The 16,436-nt window shown below is 63.0% G+C and overlaps 1 protein-coding gene across 1 annotated transcript; it reads left to right on the forward strand.

Annotated features, from left to right (window-relative positions):
- LRRC56 (leucine rich repeat containing 56) lies at nucleotides 1-16,394 on the forward strand. The gene is given in 12 exon segments (XM_046016083.1): nucleotides 1-127; nucleotides 561-653; nucleotides 656-747; nucleotides 3,963-4,050; nucleotides 4,704-4,764; nucleotides 12,242-12,338; nucleotides 12,411-12,611; nucleotides 13,398-13,581; nucleotides 13,972-14,148; nucleotides 14,228-14,292; nucleotides 14,503-14,593; nucleotides 16,064-16,394. Coding segments are annotated over 11 exon segments (1,464 nt in total). The 5' UTR covers nucleotides 1-127; nucleotides 561-571; the 3' UTR covers nucleotides 16,390-16,394.
- Nucleotides 16,395-16,436: the final 42 nt, after the last annotated feature.

Here is a 16,436-nt window from a genome sequence, read left to right on the forward strand (position 1 = left end):
CCGGCCTGTCCCAAATGCCCCGGCCAGGAGGCCACCACAACTCTCTCCTGCAGGTGTCGCCTGAAGACACATGCTGCTGCCTTGTCTGGATGTTTGACCCGTGGTGGGGAAAGGCATCTGCCTCCAGGTGAGGGGCTTGGTGGGCACAGGGAACGCTTGAGAGCCTGACCCCGGGCCCCCAGGCTTAGAGACCATTGGTGGAGACACACAGCACAGGGCCTGAGCCCATGGCTTGCTGCTGGCCCCAGTTGGCAGAGCGACCATGACCTAGGGCCTCCCCTCAGACGCTCAGCCTGGGCAGGACCTCAGATGGGGAGTCCCTGCTGTGGACCCCGAAGGAAGGAGGGGACCCGCCCAGACCCCAGTGGGTGTGAGCCAAGGCTGAGCGGCGATGGTGAGGCCACCACAAGCCCCCTGGCAGGCTGCGACTGAGTGAGCGAGAACCCCATCGGAGCCAGGCAGGGTGAGCCCCAGAGCCTTGCTGCGCGGGGTCCCGACCAGGCTGCAGATCAGGGGAAGAGCAAAGGCTTAGTGGCTTTGCCCTCTGCCTGTCCTCGCAGGTTGGATGTGAATGGCCCAGGTCTGGGACAGAGCCCACGGGCCTCGGCCGAGCGCGGCCACGGTCCCAGTGTGGGAGCTGAGCTGGCAAGGCCTGCGGACCCCCGCCCACAGAGCAAGGACCCAGGGCGCCACAGGGACAGGCGTGCCGAGCGGCTGGACAATGAGTCCCTGTCGCCTGCCCGGCTGGTGAGTGCTGAGGGGTGGGGGGCTCAGGCCACAGGGGTCCGACGGGGCAGCATGGGGCACGTCCAGCCTGCGCTCGGTCCACAACCCACCAAGCCCTGACAGGACCACTCTCCGCGCCGCCGCGTCCCCAGCACCGCTCCACCCTCAGGGCCAGCCCCAGGGGCCTGGTGACACCCATGGCCCCCAGGCACTCAGGACGCCCAAGGGCATGAGCTTGGCAGGAGCTCCCAAGTGTTCTCCTGGTGCGCAGGAACCACTCCGTGAACCCCAGAAGCCCCTGTTGGAGCAGCGCCGTTCCGGTGGGAGACCGGGCGGCAGACAGTGCCAGGCGCATGGAAGGGGCAAACCTCCAGGGGTCAAGGAAAACACAAGCAAAGGGAGAGTCCCCTGCCATCCAGGGCGGGCTGGCGAAGCGGCGGCCACTCCAGGGTCCCACTGACGGTGTCCGGGGCAGCTGGGGAGGGCTTTCTCCCAAACCTGGGGGGGGGTTTGCTGCCGCCCCCCACTCCCACCCGGTGGCCCACTGGGAGGTGCAGAGCCTTCGTGACTCCAGGTTCCCACCCAGCAACCCCTCTGGGCAGCTCCGTACCCACCGTTGGCCATGCTGAGGGGGCAGGTCCCACTGGGTCCAGGCACTTCCACGGGCAGCCCGCAGGCCCACACCCACCCTTGCATGGGGTAAGAAGGTGCAGTGCCCGGGGAGGGGTCCCTTGGAGACTCAAAAGTGACATGCCACCAGCGTGCAGAAAGGAGCCTGGCTGCCTGAGGTCCCTGCCCGCCTTCCGACCAGCTGAGTCACAGAGAAGCATCCGCACTGGTCAGGGAAGGGGGAGGGACACTCCCGCTGGGCCCCATCCCCAGGCTCCAAGCCAGCCCCTCTGTGTGCACGGCCCTCCAGCCATGCCCACAGGCCCGTGTCTTCCCAGGGTCTCGATCCAGTGTGGGGTCCATCAGGACGGCCCTCCCACCAGCTGCTCGGCTGGGGGACAGAGACAGGCCCACCCCTGCACCGGCCAGCTCTGGGGTCCCCTGTCCCTCCGCATGTGTGAGGCCTGGTTCAGACCCCACAGGTGGGCTTGTTGGAGGGGCCCTCCTGGGGTCACAGGGGCCACCAGGCTGTGCGGACGACAGGCTGACCCGTGCACGGCGCTGAGGTCGCGTCTGCGGGACAGAGCAGCCGGCTGGGGACAGAACTCCCTGCTCCGGACAGCAGGACAGGGAGGGTCCAGCCTGGCCGTGCCAGGCAGTGCCGGGAGCAAGGTGCGGGTAGGGGCAGGCCCCCCCACCACACCCTAGCTGGACCCAGAGGGGGACCAAGCCTCGTCACCCACCTGGTATCACGCTGGGAGCCAGGCCGGGAGCTGCAGACTTTCCTGGGGTTCACTGGACTCTGTTTCCTTTCCTTTCCATTTTGTGTTCGTTCGTGGAAGACAGTGCGCAGCAGGGAGTGTTCCTGCAGAAGGGCGTGTGGTCACTGTCTTCCTCAGACGGATGGCGGGGGACGTCCCTGCCACACAGAAGGCTGTGTACGGCCTGGGAGCCCTACCGAATCGGGCTGGTCGGGCTGCAGACAGCATCGTGACTCTGTCCCCTCAGATCCGCTTTGGACACCCCTCATCGTCCTCAGGGCGGCGCCCACCCACGACACTGTCGGGTGGACCTTGGTGACACTAAGGCACCCTGCAGCCGTCCTGTGGGGCTTCCTTCCCCAGCACCTGGGCCTGGTGCGTCTCCGTATGTGTCTGTCATCTGTGGACACACAACGCTGACCACAGACCGCCCACGTTCTGGCCGCAATGATGGGTGTCTGTCCTCAGGCTTGGGGTCTGCCCGGCAGGTTCCCACTGGGATCCAGGCTAAGGGGGCCATGTGGGGCAGCCCTGCTCATGGTCGACCCCTGGGGGGAAGCAGCAGGTGAACCCAGGTGCACACTTGAGGGCTCCCTGGGCCAAGCCCGGCGTGGATACGGCCACCTGCTCTGGGGTCCGTGTTATCACTGGGCGGGAAACGGACGACAGTTCTAATTCAGGGGAGGAGTGACAAGTGTGAGCAATGGCCCACCTGTCCCCACACCCCCAAGTCCCCATTAACCACACGTCAGGTGAGCCCAGCGTCCTGGGAGAAAATGTTTGCACTGGGCACATCTGAAGAAGGGACCCCGGCAAGCACGAAGCCCAGTGTGGCCTCACGGCCAGCCTGCCGGGTACGCATAGCAGGGTGACTCACCGGCCTCTCCCCCTTGAGGAGGGGTCTGGGGGCCCGCTGGACACGTGTTTGGGCACCGCATGCTGGGAACACACTATACCAGAGATTGCTGTCCCTGTGGTGGCTTCTGTCCGTCCTGGGGCCTCCTTCCTTCTCTGCCCAGCTCCTACCTGGAGAACATGGTCCCGAACACCGGCGCTTCGGACGGTCCCTGTGAGCCCCGGTGTGCGCCGTGGCTCGCTGGTGGTCAGAGGTCACCACACCTGCTTTTCAACATGGTAGAGTCCAGTGACGCCGGGTGCCGAGAGCCATGCCCGTGACGGGGTCCGGACACACCTCTCTGCGACTCAGCCACTGCAAACGGGGTCACCAGCTCCGTGGAGGCCTCCCCTGAGAGCCCCAGAGCCTCTGCAGGGGTAGCGGCCGCAGGGCACCCCAGTTGGCTCATAAAACAGACTCCCACAGCCACCCGTCCTTCAGACCTCCTCGGCCTTTTCCTTGGCTGATGGAAGGGAGACATGACCTCGTCTTCCAGACGCATGGTTCCACATCTCTGAGCACCCTCCCTTCCCTCTGAGCCCTGTGTCTCCTGGAGCCTTATGTGACAAGTTCCTCACACACGTTTTCTGCCACCCGGCCGCCCCGCGGGACACTCCATTGCCGCACAACGCACACATCTGTCTTTTCAGCCCCGGCAGCGCTCACATCGGCCTCCCAAACTGGTCCTAAACCGTCTGTTATATGGGGGCCCGTTCCATGGGTCTCGCGGGGACACTGGCCCTCAGGCCAACTCTGCAGATGGGCCCCCAGCCAAGCTCGGGTACTGTCTCTTTTCACACCCCGTGCTCTCATCCCCCGCCGGCCTGCACTGACCGCGGCTGAGGTCAGCAGAGACGAGGCAGGGAAATGTGTGCCACCTGTCCCAGCCCCATGGCCAAGGGCAGGGACGTCACAGGGAGGGAGTGACCCCTGTCCAGTCCCCACAACTGACCTGTCATCGATTTCTGCAGCGGGCCCTGGCCCAGGTAGATGACCTTCGACTGGTGAGCATGCTGGAGATGTGTGTCAACACTCGTGAGAACAGCCTGGGAAACTTCGGTGAGAGCCCCTCCCTGCCCGCGCCCCGCCCTCCCTGCCCGCGCCCCGCCCTCCCTGCCCGCGCCCCGCCCTGGCGAGCTCGGACTCCTCTCTGAGGGCCCATCGGCCCGCGCCCCCCGCGTGGCCAGCCAGGCTCTGGTCTTTGCACCCCTGCACCCCACGGACCTGCCCTGTGCCCTACGAGACTGCCCTGCACCCCACGGGCCCACCCTGCACCCCTCTTTAAGGGATCAGGACCATCCCGCAGGGTCAGTGCCCTGTTCCTCAAGGGAATCTAACTTGGAACCCTTTGCCAGGGGCTTTGGGGTCCACGGGGACACCAGCCAGGGGCTTCCTGTGCTCTGGCACCCAGTGCTGCGAGCTGACCGAGGCAATGGTCTGGGTGCCCAGGGCTGGCCCTTGGATCAGGGGCAGGACCCAAGCTGCAGTGGCCCCACCCATGCCAACGAGGCTCCTCTGCTGCAAGCAGACTCGCGAGTCCCATGGCCTCTCGGCCTCCTGGTGGCCCGTTCCACTCAGGCACACCTCCCGCACCCGCCGAGGCCGAGGCTGCACCAGGACAGCCCGGTGGGGCACGGATGCCTCCGGAGGCTGCTGAGAGGGGACTGCGGGAGTGCAGCCTGGTCACCCACCGCTCCTCCCGCGGCGCACAGGGGTGCACCTGCCCAACCTCGGCCAGCTGAAGCTGAACGGCAGCTGCCTGGACTCCGTGCGGTGAGTGCCCCTCTGGCCGGGGGCGGAGGGTCCCCACGGAGGGGCTCCTGGGTGTCCTGCGGTGTCCGTCTCCCAGCCCTAATGCCTACACTTCCAGCCCGACCTGGGTACATGCAGCTTGTGTCCCCCAGCTGGGTGGACGGCCCTGCTGATGGTGGCCCACGCCGCCCAGAGCCCGTGGTCAGTGTCAGGCCGGCCACCCAGGTCAACAGACTGTGGGGTGCCTGGGAGGTGCCCCCGACCTTCCGCAGAGGGTCCTCAGCCAGCAAGAGGTCTCTGGTGGGTGCCCCAATGCTACCCAGGCCTTCAGGGTTTTGGGGCATCCCTGTACCACTGGGCGGGGAGCCTGGGGGGTCAGGCTGGTCCCCATCAGCCCTTGTGCCCAGCAAGACCAGCACGGCCTCACGTAAAACACAACAGCACTTTTTTCCCCAAGATTTTATTTATTTATTTGACAGAGACACAGCGAGAGAGGGAGCACAAGGGGGAGAAGGAGAGAGAGAAGCAGGCTTCCTGCTGAGGCGGGAGCCGGATGCGGGTTCGACCCAAGGACCCTGGGATCCTGACCTGAGCTGAAGGCAGACACTTAACGAATGAGCCACCCAGGCGCCCCAACAGCACTTTAATAATCAATTTAAAAGACAAAATTCAAAACTAAGGACAGATTAATGTCCTTTGTTTACCTCATTGGCTGGAAAGAACAAAGCCCAATTACTACCAGACAGTTTTCGGTGCTGTAGCAAAATGGGCTGCATGAAGACACTGCTGATTTGGGGCGCCCGGGTGGCTCAGTCGGTTAGGCGTCTGACTTTTGGTTTCAGCTCAGGTCCTGATCTCAGGGTCATGGGATCAAATTCCCCATCGGGCTCCCTGCTCAGCGGGGAGCCTGCTTCTCCCTCTGCCTCTGCCCCTCCCCCCGCTCAGGTGCTCGCTCGCTCACTCTTTCTGACAACTACGTAAATAAAATCTTTAAAAAATCATCGAAAAGGATATAATAAAACACTTGAAGGCCTGGAAATGGAAGCAAAGTAAGCCAGAAGACCGCGTGGCCCCCAGAGCAGGGAAGCTTCGAGCAGGTGTCCGGGAGCCGCAGCCTGGCGTGCTCCCACCGGGCCGTGCGAGGGTCTGGAAACGGCACCTCGGAGACGCCCCACATGCGTGGTTAAGCAGTGTTCTGACAGCTTAATCGTACTGATTAAGTACACATTAGCTCAGCGAGGAACAAGGTACCTCGGGAGCACTTGAGCAGGAGGCCGTAAGGAGCGGCAGAAGGGATTAACGGTTTAAGAAGTGTGACCCACCGGTTGTGACAGCACAGGAAAATTCAACTCCAGGAAAAATGATTCGATCATAAATTACAAGAAAACCTGTTCTGTCCCTGCATGACAACAGTGAGAAGCACGATGACTCTCGTGGTTCCTTCCGTTACCAAATGCTGAGGCTCGGCCACAGGACATTTGCTAATGTTCACGGGCTGCAGGTGGACAGAAGCTCGTGAACGGAAACGGACGGAGTCTGATGGTCCGGGAAACTCGCGTCACGACATAGCTGGTAACCACCGCGTTCGGGACCTGAACTCGCAGGCAGGAGGGAAGCCTGGCCGGCCCGGGGAGGCGCAGCTCCGGATCTCAGGGTGCAGACCGCGAGCCCCGTGTTGGACGCAGCCATTACTTAAAAAAACAAAAGTCAAATTTCAGGCAGGATATCAAGGACTAGAAAACAGTTTTCAACGGAGGGTCCGTCTGTCCGGTGGAAGCTGAGAGAGAACTCGGCCCCCGCCGGCTGGGAGAACGCGGCTCCCCGCCTGCTAACGAGTTGTTAACTGAGCCGCGTGCGTGTCTCCCACCGCGGCCACCGGCGGGGCTCGCCCCGCAGTCCCTCAGGAGGGGGCCATCTGCTCGCTGCTTCCTGGTCCCTGTGTGGCCTGATCGGGCTTCACACGGCCAGGCCCCCCCGCCGCCATGAACCCCCGGGGCCGCCTTCACCGGAGCCGAAACCCTTCGTTTGGGTCTGTTCCATCGATTCCGCTTGGTGATCGGGGTTTTGCTTAAGAAGCTCCTTCACACCCCAAAGTCAGGGGCCGTGGCTCTGCTTTTCCTCTTACTCGCTTCCATGGTCTCACCTTTTACTCTCGGGTCTTTCCTCCAACTCACCTGTGAGGTCACCTTCGGCCGTGGCGTGAGGCTGGGACCCAGTTTTCCTTGCTGCCATGAAGTGAGTCCGTCTTCCCGACATCATCTGCCCCGCGGTCCCCGCTTGCCTGCGGGCCAGGGCGCCACTCTGCCCTTTACGGGGCCCGCAGGCGGATGTGACTGCGGACTCTCTGTCTCATCGGTCGGTCTGTCCCTGCCCCAAGGCCCCGCTTGACTTCGGTGGGGCTCTGTGTCCAGTGATCCGCGTCCAACGCCCTCATCTCAGTCTTCTTTCCCCAGAACGGCCGCTCCTGAACAGTTACCGCACTTGGAGTTGACGAACCACACAGGGGACTCTGTCTGAGTTCCTTTCGGGAGTTACAGAAGGTTCGCGTGCTAACTTGGGCTATTTGCGAAGCCACCTTCATGCCCAAATACACTACCACTCTCCATTCCTGCGCTCTTTCATGTGCTTAGGGGAGTCTTTAATCTTGCCCGTGAAGCCTGTTGTCAGTCAGATTTCCGCGGCGAGTCCCAGAAACCTGGTCCGGCAGTGCTCTGGGCCGAACCCAGTTCTCAGCGCTGAGGAGCCCGACCCCGTGGAGCCCATGAGAAGCCCAGCGTTGGCTCTTGGGCTCGGGTTCATTCAGCCGGTCTCCCCACAGAGTCCTGTGTCCTCCTGCATGTCCCCTCCCAGGCCCGGACGGAGTCGCAGGCTCAGGCATCCTTGGCGCCAGCGGCCCGGGAGAGTGTCAGATTTCTGCTGAGCAAAGCCCCACAACCTGGCGGGCTGGCGGCGGGAGTCATCCCTGCCCAGTCCGGGAGGCCGGTGGTCAGGATCGGGGTGGACAGCCACGGCTCCTTCCGAGGCTGAGCGGGAACCCGTCTCATTCCCCCGTCCTCCTGGGGGCTTTGCTGGCCGTCCTCCACGTTCCCTTGACGTGCGGACTCAGCCCAGTCTCTGCCTTCACGTTCATGCAGCCTTCTCCCTGCGTCTGTCTGTGTCCCTAGGTCGCGTGTTCATAGGGACCCAGACGGCATCAGCGTCACCCCACTCGTGTGAGCTCCTTTTTTTAAATTAACATATAATGTATCATTAGCCCCAGGGAGCTCCTCTTAACTATATCTGCAACAACGGCCGCTCCAAATCGGGTCCCATCCTGGGCTGCCGGGCTTGGGGCTTCCACACACGCACGTCGGGGGGGGCGGCGGAGACACAGTTCACCCTGTGACAGGGGCGCAACCTCCTGAGTCTCCTCGTAAGAACAGGCAAGTTCCCCGCATCCTTCCTATGTTTCTTTGGGCAGAACCGTGGCATGTGTACGCCCTCGAACGCCGCCCTCGAACCATGGGACGCGGGAGCTGGCGTGGGCTAGCTGGACCCGCCCCCCGCCCACCCCACGGCCACTTGGGGGGCAGGACACCCGCACTCTGTGAAGCCAGAGTCCCCTGTAACCAGAACGAAGTAATTCCCAGACATTACAGTCATTTTATCATCATGAATGAGTTCCTGCTCCTGCTGCGTTTTCTGGCTGACTCTTACAAACACACAGAAACACGATGTTGATTTGGAGCACATTTTTTTTAAAGATTTTTATTTTTTATTTATTTGACACAGAGAGAGAGATCACAAGCAGGCAGAGAGGCAGGCAGAGAGAGGGGGAAGCAGGCTCCCCGCTGAGCAGAGAGCACGACCCACTGAGCCACCCAGGCGCCCCCAGAACACATTTTTTTTTTTTAAGATTTTATTTATTTATGACAGAGAGACACAGGGATAGAGGGAGCACAAGCAGGAGCGGGAGAGGGAGAAGCAGGCTTCCCTCAGAGCAGGGAGCCCGATGCAGGGCTCGATCCCAGGACCCCGGGATCATGACCTGAGCCGAAGGCAGACACTTAACGACTGAGCCCCCCAGGCGCCCCCGAACACGTTTTAAATCAGTGAAACACGACTGAGTTTCCCACACGGGCTTTCCATCTGGCAATAGCGTGTCTTCATTTTCTCCTTAGTAAAACTGCCAAGCTCGCATTAATTCAAAAGTGTGTGAATTCCGTTGGAGTTTCTGTCTTGGTGAGGGTCTGATCAGCACGTCGAGGGCCGTCTTTCTCTTCCTGCCCTCATGCTTCTCCTCGTGCCTTCCAGCACGGTCTTCGGTATCAGCAAGACAGCCGCAGGCACGGTCGGTGTGCGATTTACCTGCATGGGTGTGTGTGTGAGTGTCTGGGCCCCGTCAGCACGGTCAGACACCGGTGAGTCACCTTGAGGCTACCAGGGCATGGGGCGCACTCAGTCGCCGAGCACTGCGAGCGCCGAAACACGGAACTCCGATTCACGGAACTCCGATTCGCTGGGCCTTTTCACGCCCGCGTTAACGAGGGACACCCCTTTGCCACCCCGCCAGCGTTGTGCGTCTCCGGTTGTGGGGTCAAGGCCCGACCCTAGGCCGCCTCTCCCTCTTGTTCTTTCCGGCTGCTCTAATTTTGAAACTTGTTGTATGAGAAATCGTTGTGCAAGATCGAGAGGGTCTATTCCGTGGTGGCTAATTAGAATACTCTTGAAGACAGTCCAGATCTGAGGACTCAGGGTCGCGGGGGAGGCCCGCATGCAGTGTCCCTCTCTTCGGGGGCTCGCTTTCTCTGGTTCCAAAGAAGTGGGCACGTACTCTGCTTGCAGGGGTCTCCTGTTTCTTTAATTACTGCTCTGGCTGCGACTCCTTCTCTTTTCAGACGCTGTCTGTCCGTTTGCGCCGTCTCCTCCTTCCCCATCTCAGGCTGGCTGGAGGCCGTCCGTGAATGCTCCGAAGAACGCGGTCTGGGCTCTGGCGGTCTTCCCCGTGCTCCGTCTGGCTCTCACAACTTTCATCCTGACCATGTCTCCTCTTTCTGTTCTTTTTGAGGTTTGGTGGTGGTCTTATTCTAGCTCCTGGAGCTAAATGCTCGGCTTCATCCTTGTAACACTTTCACTGTTTCTGGGGTCAACGTGTTGAAGGCTGTACGTTTCTCTTTATGTACCACTTCAGGCACGGCTCACAGATCTTGGATGCTTCGTCGTCATTAGTTCTAAATATTCGGTGATTTTCCTATTTAATGTGAGTTGAGGCAACATCTACTAGTTATTCCCCAATCTGTATCTTCCATTAAAAAGGGGACTCCCTGGGGCGCCTGGGTGGCTCAGTGGGTTAAGCCTCTGCCTTCGGCTCAGGTCATGACCCCAGGGTCCTGGGATCGAGCCCCGCATCGGGCTCTCTGCTCCGTGGGGAGCCTGCTTCCTCCTCTCTCTCTGCCTGCCTCTCTGCCTGCTTGTGATCTCTGTCTGTCAAATAAATAAATAAAATCTTCATAAAAAAGAGAGCACGATCGCACAGCAGACGGGAAGGACAACCGCCAGCCCAGCTCTCCATCCACGCACAGAGTCTGGGGTGCCCGTGGGACGGACGGCCTGACACGTGCATCCCCTGCAGAAGGAAATGGAAACCACGGAACAGAACGAAACTTGAAGACTCAGGAAAACTCATCGGGCATGAAAGAAGACTTCCAGCTCCAGACTGGAAGGAGGCATCGAAAGCAACCGGCCAGGAGCAAAGCGCCCACCTAACAAAGTCAGCCACTTGCGGACGGCACTTGGAGGCGGCTGAGGAGATGGACCACCTCGTCCTTCAGGAAGTAGAGGAATGATGTTTTCCTGAGTCTGCGCCACAGAGACACTCAAACCAGACGACGTGGAAAGGAGGCATGAACCGTGACCTGCATGCCCGGCCAGTGGCTCTGAGGGAGTCAGAGACCAGGGACAATCACTGGGTCAAATTAACCCTCTGGAAGAAGTCCCTACACACGCTTCAGCCCGTTCAGAGGCAGCGGGAAAATCCACTCAGGGCAACAGGCTGCGATACATGGGGCGTCTCGGTAGCTGGGAGGCACAGACTAAGGGGTCCTGGAGGCTCGGGGACGCTGGCCAGGTGGAAGGCGCCAGACGTCCCTGGGGAGCATGTGCGCAGGAAGAGGGACCCGCGGATGTCACCGTGCGTCACGTGGACACTTGAGCAGGGGGAAGGGCGAGGGCTGAGTCCCCCCGTGCGAGGGTACACGGTGCGCCCCGGGGAACACGGGGAGACCCGCAGCCCACCCCAGCGTGGGGCACATGCCGGCGTGGGCGCCGGCCAGGTCCGCTCTGCCCCCGGCGCCGCCCCTGCCCCCTCATGCCCCTGCAGGGAAGCCGCCCACACCAGCCCCAGTGGCTCAGCTCTTTCCCGCAGGATCCCGCACCGTGGCTCCCAACCTGAATGCCCAAGAAGCTATTAACAGTATAATCGGAAAGGTCAGGGGCTCCGCAGCAGAAAGGAAAAGGTCAAAACAAAGGGTCCCGGAGGAGATGACGGACAGGGCAGGGAGGGCACAGAACTTCCAGCCAATTCGCGAGACACACAGAAGACGTGGCGTCTCGGGATCTTCAGAACCAGCAGAGCAGCGGCGAGAAAGCGTCAGAAAGCAGTCAGACTCCTCAGACGCTCTCAGAACTAGACAACGACGCTGACATGAGAATGAGGAAATCTCCCAGAAGAGGGAAAGGCCACAACAGGTCAAGGGGACAGAGAAGACAGCGGTATGGGGGTCATTCTCGGAGGACCAACACGCGAGTGGCAGAGCCCATGCGTGAGCCCGGATGGGAAAACGCAGAAGAAACGCCGTCAAGACCATCCCAGAAGCCAATCAGAAGGATCTGAACATTGGACCTGTGCCCTGTCAGGGGACACTGAGGACAAGAGGACCCCACAGGCAGAGCTGGGGCCCAAAGAGCCCTGGCCTGCCCGTCAGCAGGGGAGAGGGAGGGAGGCAAGGACAAGTCCAGGGCTTGGGCAGGGGACCGGCCATGGCGGGGGGGGAGGACGGGCTGCACCGGGGAAGCCGTCCACAAGAAAGGCCAAAGAGAGAGACGAAGGGAGAAGCCCCTGGGCTGACCCCACTGGGGAAGGGGCCGCCTTGCCCACCCCCACTGCAATGGGCAGCAGGTGGGGCCCAGCCAAGCTGTCCAGTGCGGGTACCGCCCCCCCACTCCCCCCCACTCCCCCACCAGCCTCAGGCCCTCCAGGGGCAGAAGAAAGTGGATTCAGCCCATGCTGGAGGCCAGGAAGTGGCAGCAAAGAGGGAATGCAGGGGGGCAGGGCCTCCAGGGGCCCCTTCCTTGGCCTGGAGGGTGCCACACACGAGCCACGGCTCACAGACGCCCCTGCACCTGGAGAGAGCCGGGTGTGGGTGGTGGACGGGCACGAGGCGTGGCACAGGGCCTCCACGGACACGGATGTGCCCTCCAGCCCCGGACAGCGCTGACCGGCCAACCCCACCCTCTGCAGAGACCTGGGCACTTCCCTGGGCCGCCTGCAGGTGCTGTGGCTGGCCCGCTGCGGCCTGACCGACCTGGATGGCATCGGCTCCTTGCTGGCCCTGAAGGTGGGTCTTTGGTGCCCTGGGCTGGGGAGAGGGTGCCCGGCCGAGCTCTGGCTGAGCCCCCTGCCGCCCTAGGAACTCTACGTCTCCTACAACAACATCTCAGACCTGAGCCCGCTGGGCCTGCTGGAGCGGCTGGAGGTGTTGGACCTGGAGGGCAACAGTGTGGAGGACCTGGGGCAGGTGTGCTACCTGCGGCTGTGCCCGAGGCTGGCCACGCTCACCCTGGAGGGCAACCCGGTGTGCCTGCGGCCGGGGCCCAGCCCTTCCAGCAAGGTGTGTGTCTGGGCCCCCAGCAGCACGTGCATGGGACGGGGAGGCACTCGGGGGTCCCCCCGCGGTCCCAGCAGCCTCTCTGCCCACCTGAGCACAGGCCACGTCCAGGCTGGGCAACAGGGACGACCCCAGGGCACGGCCCGCCTGCACCTGGAACTTGTCCGCCATAATTATGCTCATCCTCTTGTATTCCTGGGGACCCTCTGGGCTCCCACCAGACCCCACAGAGTCCCCAGCCCGTAACACAGCCTTGTGGGGTCTGTTCAGGCAGCACACGGACTCACGGCCGCGCACGCGCACATGCACGCAGGCCGGAGCCCCCTCCATCCCCTGCAGGCCTGGGTGTGCCCTCGGTGGGGTTGCACTCGCACATCGTGGGCTCACGCATACCCTCCACAGCCGCACCCCCCAGCACTGCCCACGCACACCCGGCTCTCACGCTTCCTGCCCTGAGAGGCGCGGCGCCGTGCGGGGGGGGGGGGGCCGTGTACAGTGGCTGCCCAGCTGGGCCGCAGCTCTGAGCTCGGGGCGGCCCCACAGGCCAGAGGACACCACTAGGCCCTGGTGTGAGGCTGGAGAGCGAGCTCGTATGCGGACGAGAGCCCCGGCTCCCCATAGTCCCTGCTGGCCCAGAGTGACCCAGGCCAGCCCGTCAGGGTGGGGCGGCATCACCAACCCTCAGCTCCCCTGCCCTGCCCACAGAGGGCCTGGAGGAAGCCCCCCACAGGACAGAGCCGGCCTGAAGGGCCCCCCGGACCCAGGCCTGCCACACCCTCCACCCCGCAGGTGCCCCGGGACTACAACTACCGGACAGAGGTGCGGAAGCAAATTCCCCAGCTACGGGTCCTGGACGAGGTGCCGGCCGCCCACACAGGCCAGCCGGCCTCCCGGAAGCCGGGCCAGGACTGGCTCATGGTGAAGGAGGCCATCAAGGAGGGCAGTGTCCTGGACGGCCTGCTCCCTGGGCTGGGTACGGCAGCCACTCACCGGCCCTCTGGCAAGGGCTGCCTCACCCAGCCCGGACCCCTTACCGGCTGAGCTCCAGAAGAGGCTGCCAGCCCCTGCCAGCCCCAGGGAGAGAGCTCTATACCCCGGCACCCTCCTAGGCCTCGTGGAGATGGATAGCCTCATCTCATATCCCTTCTTGGCCTTAACGTTTTGCTCCCAGAGCCCTGCACGCTCGCCCCCAGGCCAGGAGAAGCTCCTCGTGAGCAGAACCTGGTGGGGCACGGACCTCCAGACACACAGATGTTGGGCAGCAGGCGTCCCTGCTCTGTGGACAGTTCTGGTGGGGGGTGGGGCTCTTGGGCTGGCCAGCTGGTGCGGGTTTCCATGACCTCTGATTTTGACCCTCGGGCAGATCGTCCCCACGGAGCCCCCATTCAGAGACTCAGCTCCGAGCTCTCCTTGCCTGAGACCCAGCCATGGACCCCGAGGCCATGGCCACTCCCCCTACTGGTCAGTGGGGGTCCCCTGCCTGAAAGCCTGCTTCCCAAGGACCCAGCTCCAGAGGGGGACACAAGCAACCTCACCCATGGTAAGGAACCCATCTCAGCACGAAGCTGACCCTGTAGCCCTCAACCCCAAAGCAGACCTGGCCGCACCCTCTTCTGCAGGGGCTAGTCGAGTCCTCTGCGGGAACCCCACCAAAGGCCTGTGGGAGCGTCGGCACCACAGCCAGGTAGGCCTGCTCCCCACAGCTGGGTCAGGACTCCAGGACTTCCGCAAGGGACCGGTATCCCAGCCTGGCAGTCCCCGGCCCCGCAGCCACTGCCGGCCAGAGGCTCCGGCGCTCTCGCAGCAGCCAGAGCAGCCCCCTTCTGTCTTCAGGGGACTCCCCGCCCAGCCCCCTTGAAGCCTGTGACCTCAAGCCAGCCCCCTCTCTCGTCAGGCCCGGCCGGTTCCAGAGCAGCTGCGCCCACCCAGACTGAAGGACCCGGCTGCCGGTGCCCCCAGCCCAGGGCCCGACCCTACGGAGAGCAGTGAGTCCCTGGCCTTGGCTAGGCTTCGGGCCTGCAGGGAGCTGCGCCTGCGGTGGGTGGCCCCCCCACCACAATCGAGACCCACACACCGCACATCCTATGCGGTGGGAGGTCGTGGCTGGGGACAGCCTTGGTACCAGGTGGGCAGGAGGAGCGGGCCACGGGAGCCTGAGGTTGGGGCATCAGCCCAGGGTTAGGGTTAGGGTTAGGGCTGCAGCCCCCTCCCCCCACTCTAGCCCCCTCACTGGTAGGTCCCTGGAGCCCCAGCGGGAAGGTGCCATAGCCCCCCGGGGCCCCCGGAAGGACAAGTCTAGGCCCAAGACTCCATCTGGCACCCTGTGCCCGGTCCCAGGTGTTGCGTGACCCCACACACTGCCGCATGCCAGCATTCATCAGCTTGGGCCCCCTTCCCCAGCGCGACTCGGACAGCGGCTGTAACAGGGCAGTCCTCTCCTGAGGGGACACTGCTTCCGGCCCCAAGTCCTCCTTCCTGAGCCCACGGGGTCACAGGGGGTGTGTGAGCGGGGAGTCTGGACCGGAAGAGGGCAGGGTGGCAATAAGTGGCCAGGACAGGCCCACTGGGCAGGGAGCAGGGCACAGGCCAATGCAGAGAGGGGCCACCAGATGGGCCAGGAGACTATGGTGGGGAGGGTGCTGCCCTTACCCTGCTCCCGGGGCCTGTGCTGGGCTCAGAACACTGGCTGCAGACGGACCATGGCTGAGTGGGACAAACACAGGAGGGACCGCAAGCCCGTGGAGGCTTCCCAAAAGAAGGGTCTGGATTGACTGGTAGAACTGAGTGGGCAAGCCTGGGAAGAGGCCTTGTAAGCAGGGGGCTTTGGCTGAATGACTCTCCTCTGTGTTGGGGAGTCAAAGGGCCAGGATGGAACAGGGACACGACAGACAACGCCTCCGGCTTCCGTGTGCTGGCAGGTGCTGGGGGGAGGGGCCAGAGAGGGTGGGCCCTGAGACCGCTAGTCAAGCGCCCGTCAGTTATGGGGGTTGGGGGCCCTTGAGGGAGAACAGGCAGGGCAGCCAGACGGAGGACGACAGACACTGGGGACTCAGGGAAAGAAGGTACCAGAGCCTCGCACTCCAGGCCGGGTCCCAGTGGGCACAGGGTGACCATGGCTATACCGTCCAGTTTGCACGGCATTGGGGGGGGCAGGGGGAGGCACCAGGGGCTCACTCTATGGAGAAGCTTAGAACCTGGCCCAGGGACACCCTTGGGGCTGGGATCCAGTGATCCAAAACCAGGTTTTGTGGCCTCTGCATCCCCAGCAACTACCAGCCGTCACAGGCTGCAGAGGCAGGCTTCCCAGGGGAGCAGAGGAAGCAGAAGGGAGGGATGCTGCCCGGCGGGAGGCGGGGCCACGTGGACATTGCCACCTTGCCTGTGGTGACCCCCACCACACCTAGTGATCCCGATGGGGGCCCTTGTCTGACAAGCCGTCTTTTCTCGTTCTCCAGAACCTTCCAGGACCTCGGGCTATAACCTGACGCCCTCTCCCCCCAAGACGCCCATGCCTTCTGATTCTAACAGCTCCTGGGGCTCCACGGGCCTGCAGTCCCGGAGGCGGAGGCTCAGAGCCCTGTGTAGCTTAGGGCCTGGCCTAGGGCAGGGATTGGCTACAGTGACCGCAGCTCTGAGAGCCCTGGAGGTGACCTCAGGCCCAAGCCCTCCAGCCCAAGGATGTCCAGCCCCAACGCCAGCGACGGATCCAGCAGCCAGACCCCCCGGCCTCCCGTGCTTCCCGCCCCTGAGCCCTATCACCCCAGCCCAATCCCGCCCCTAGTGTAACGCCCCTGCCCACTGCCAAGCTGGCCTGGACCAAGGGCCAAG

This window comes from Meles meles, chromosome 8, assembly GCF_922984935.1.
Source record: "Meles meles chromosome 8, mMelMel3.1 paternal haplotype, whole genome shotgun sequence".
Lineage (NCBI taxonomy): Eukaryota > Metazoa > Chordata > Mammalia > Carnivora > Mustelidae > Meles > Meles meles.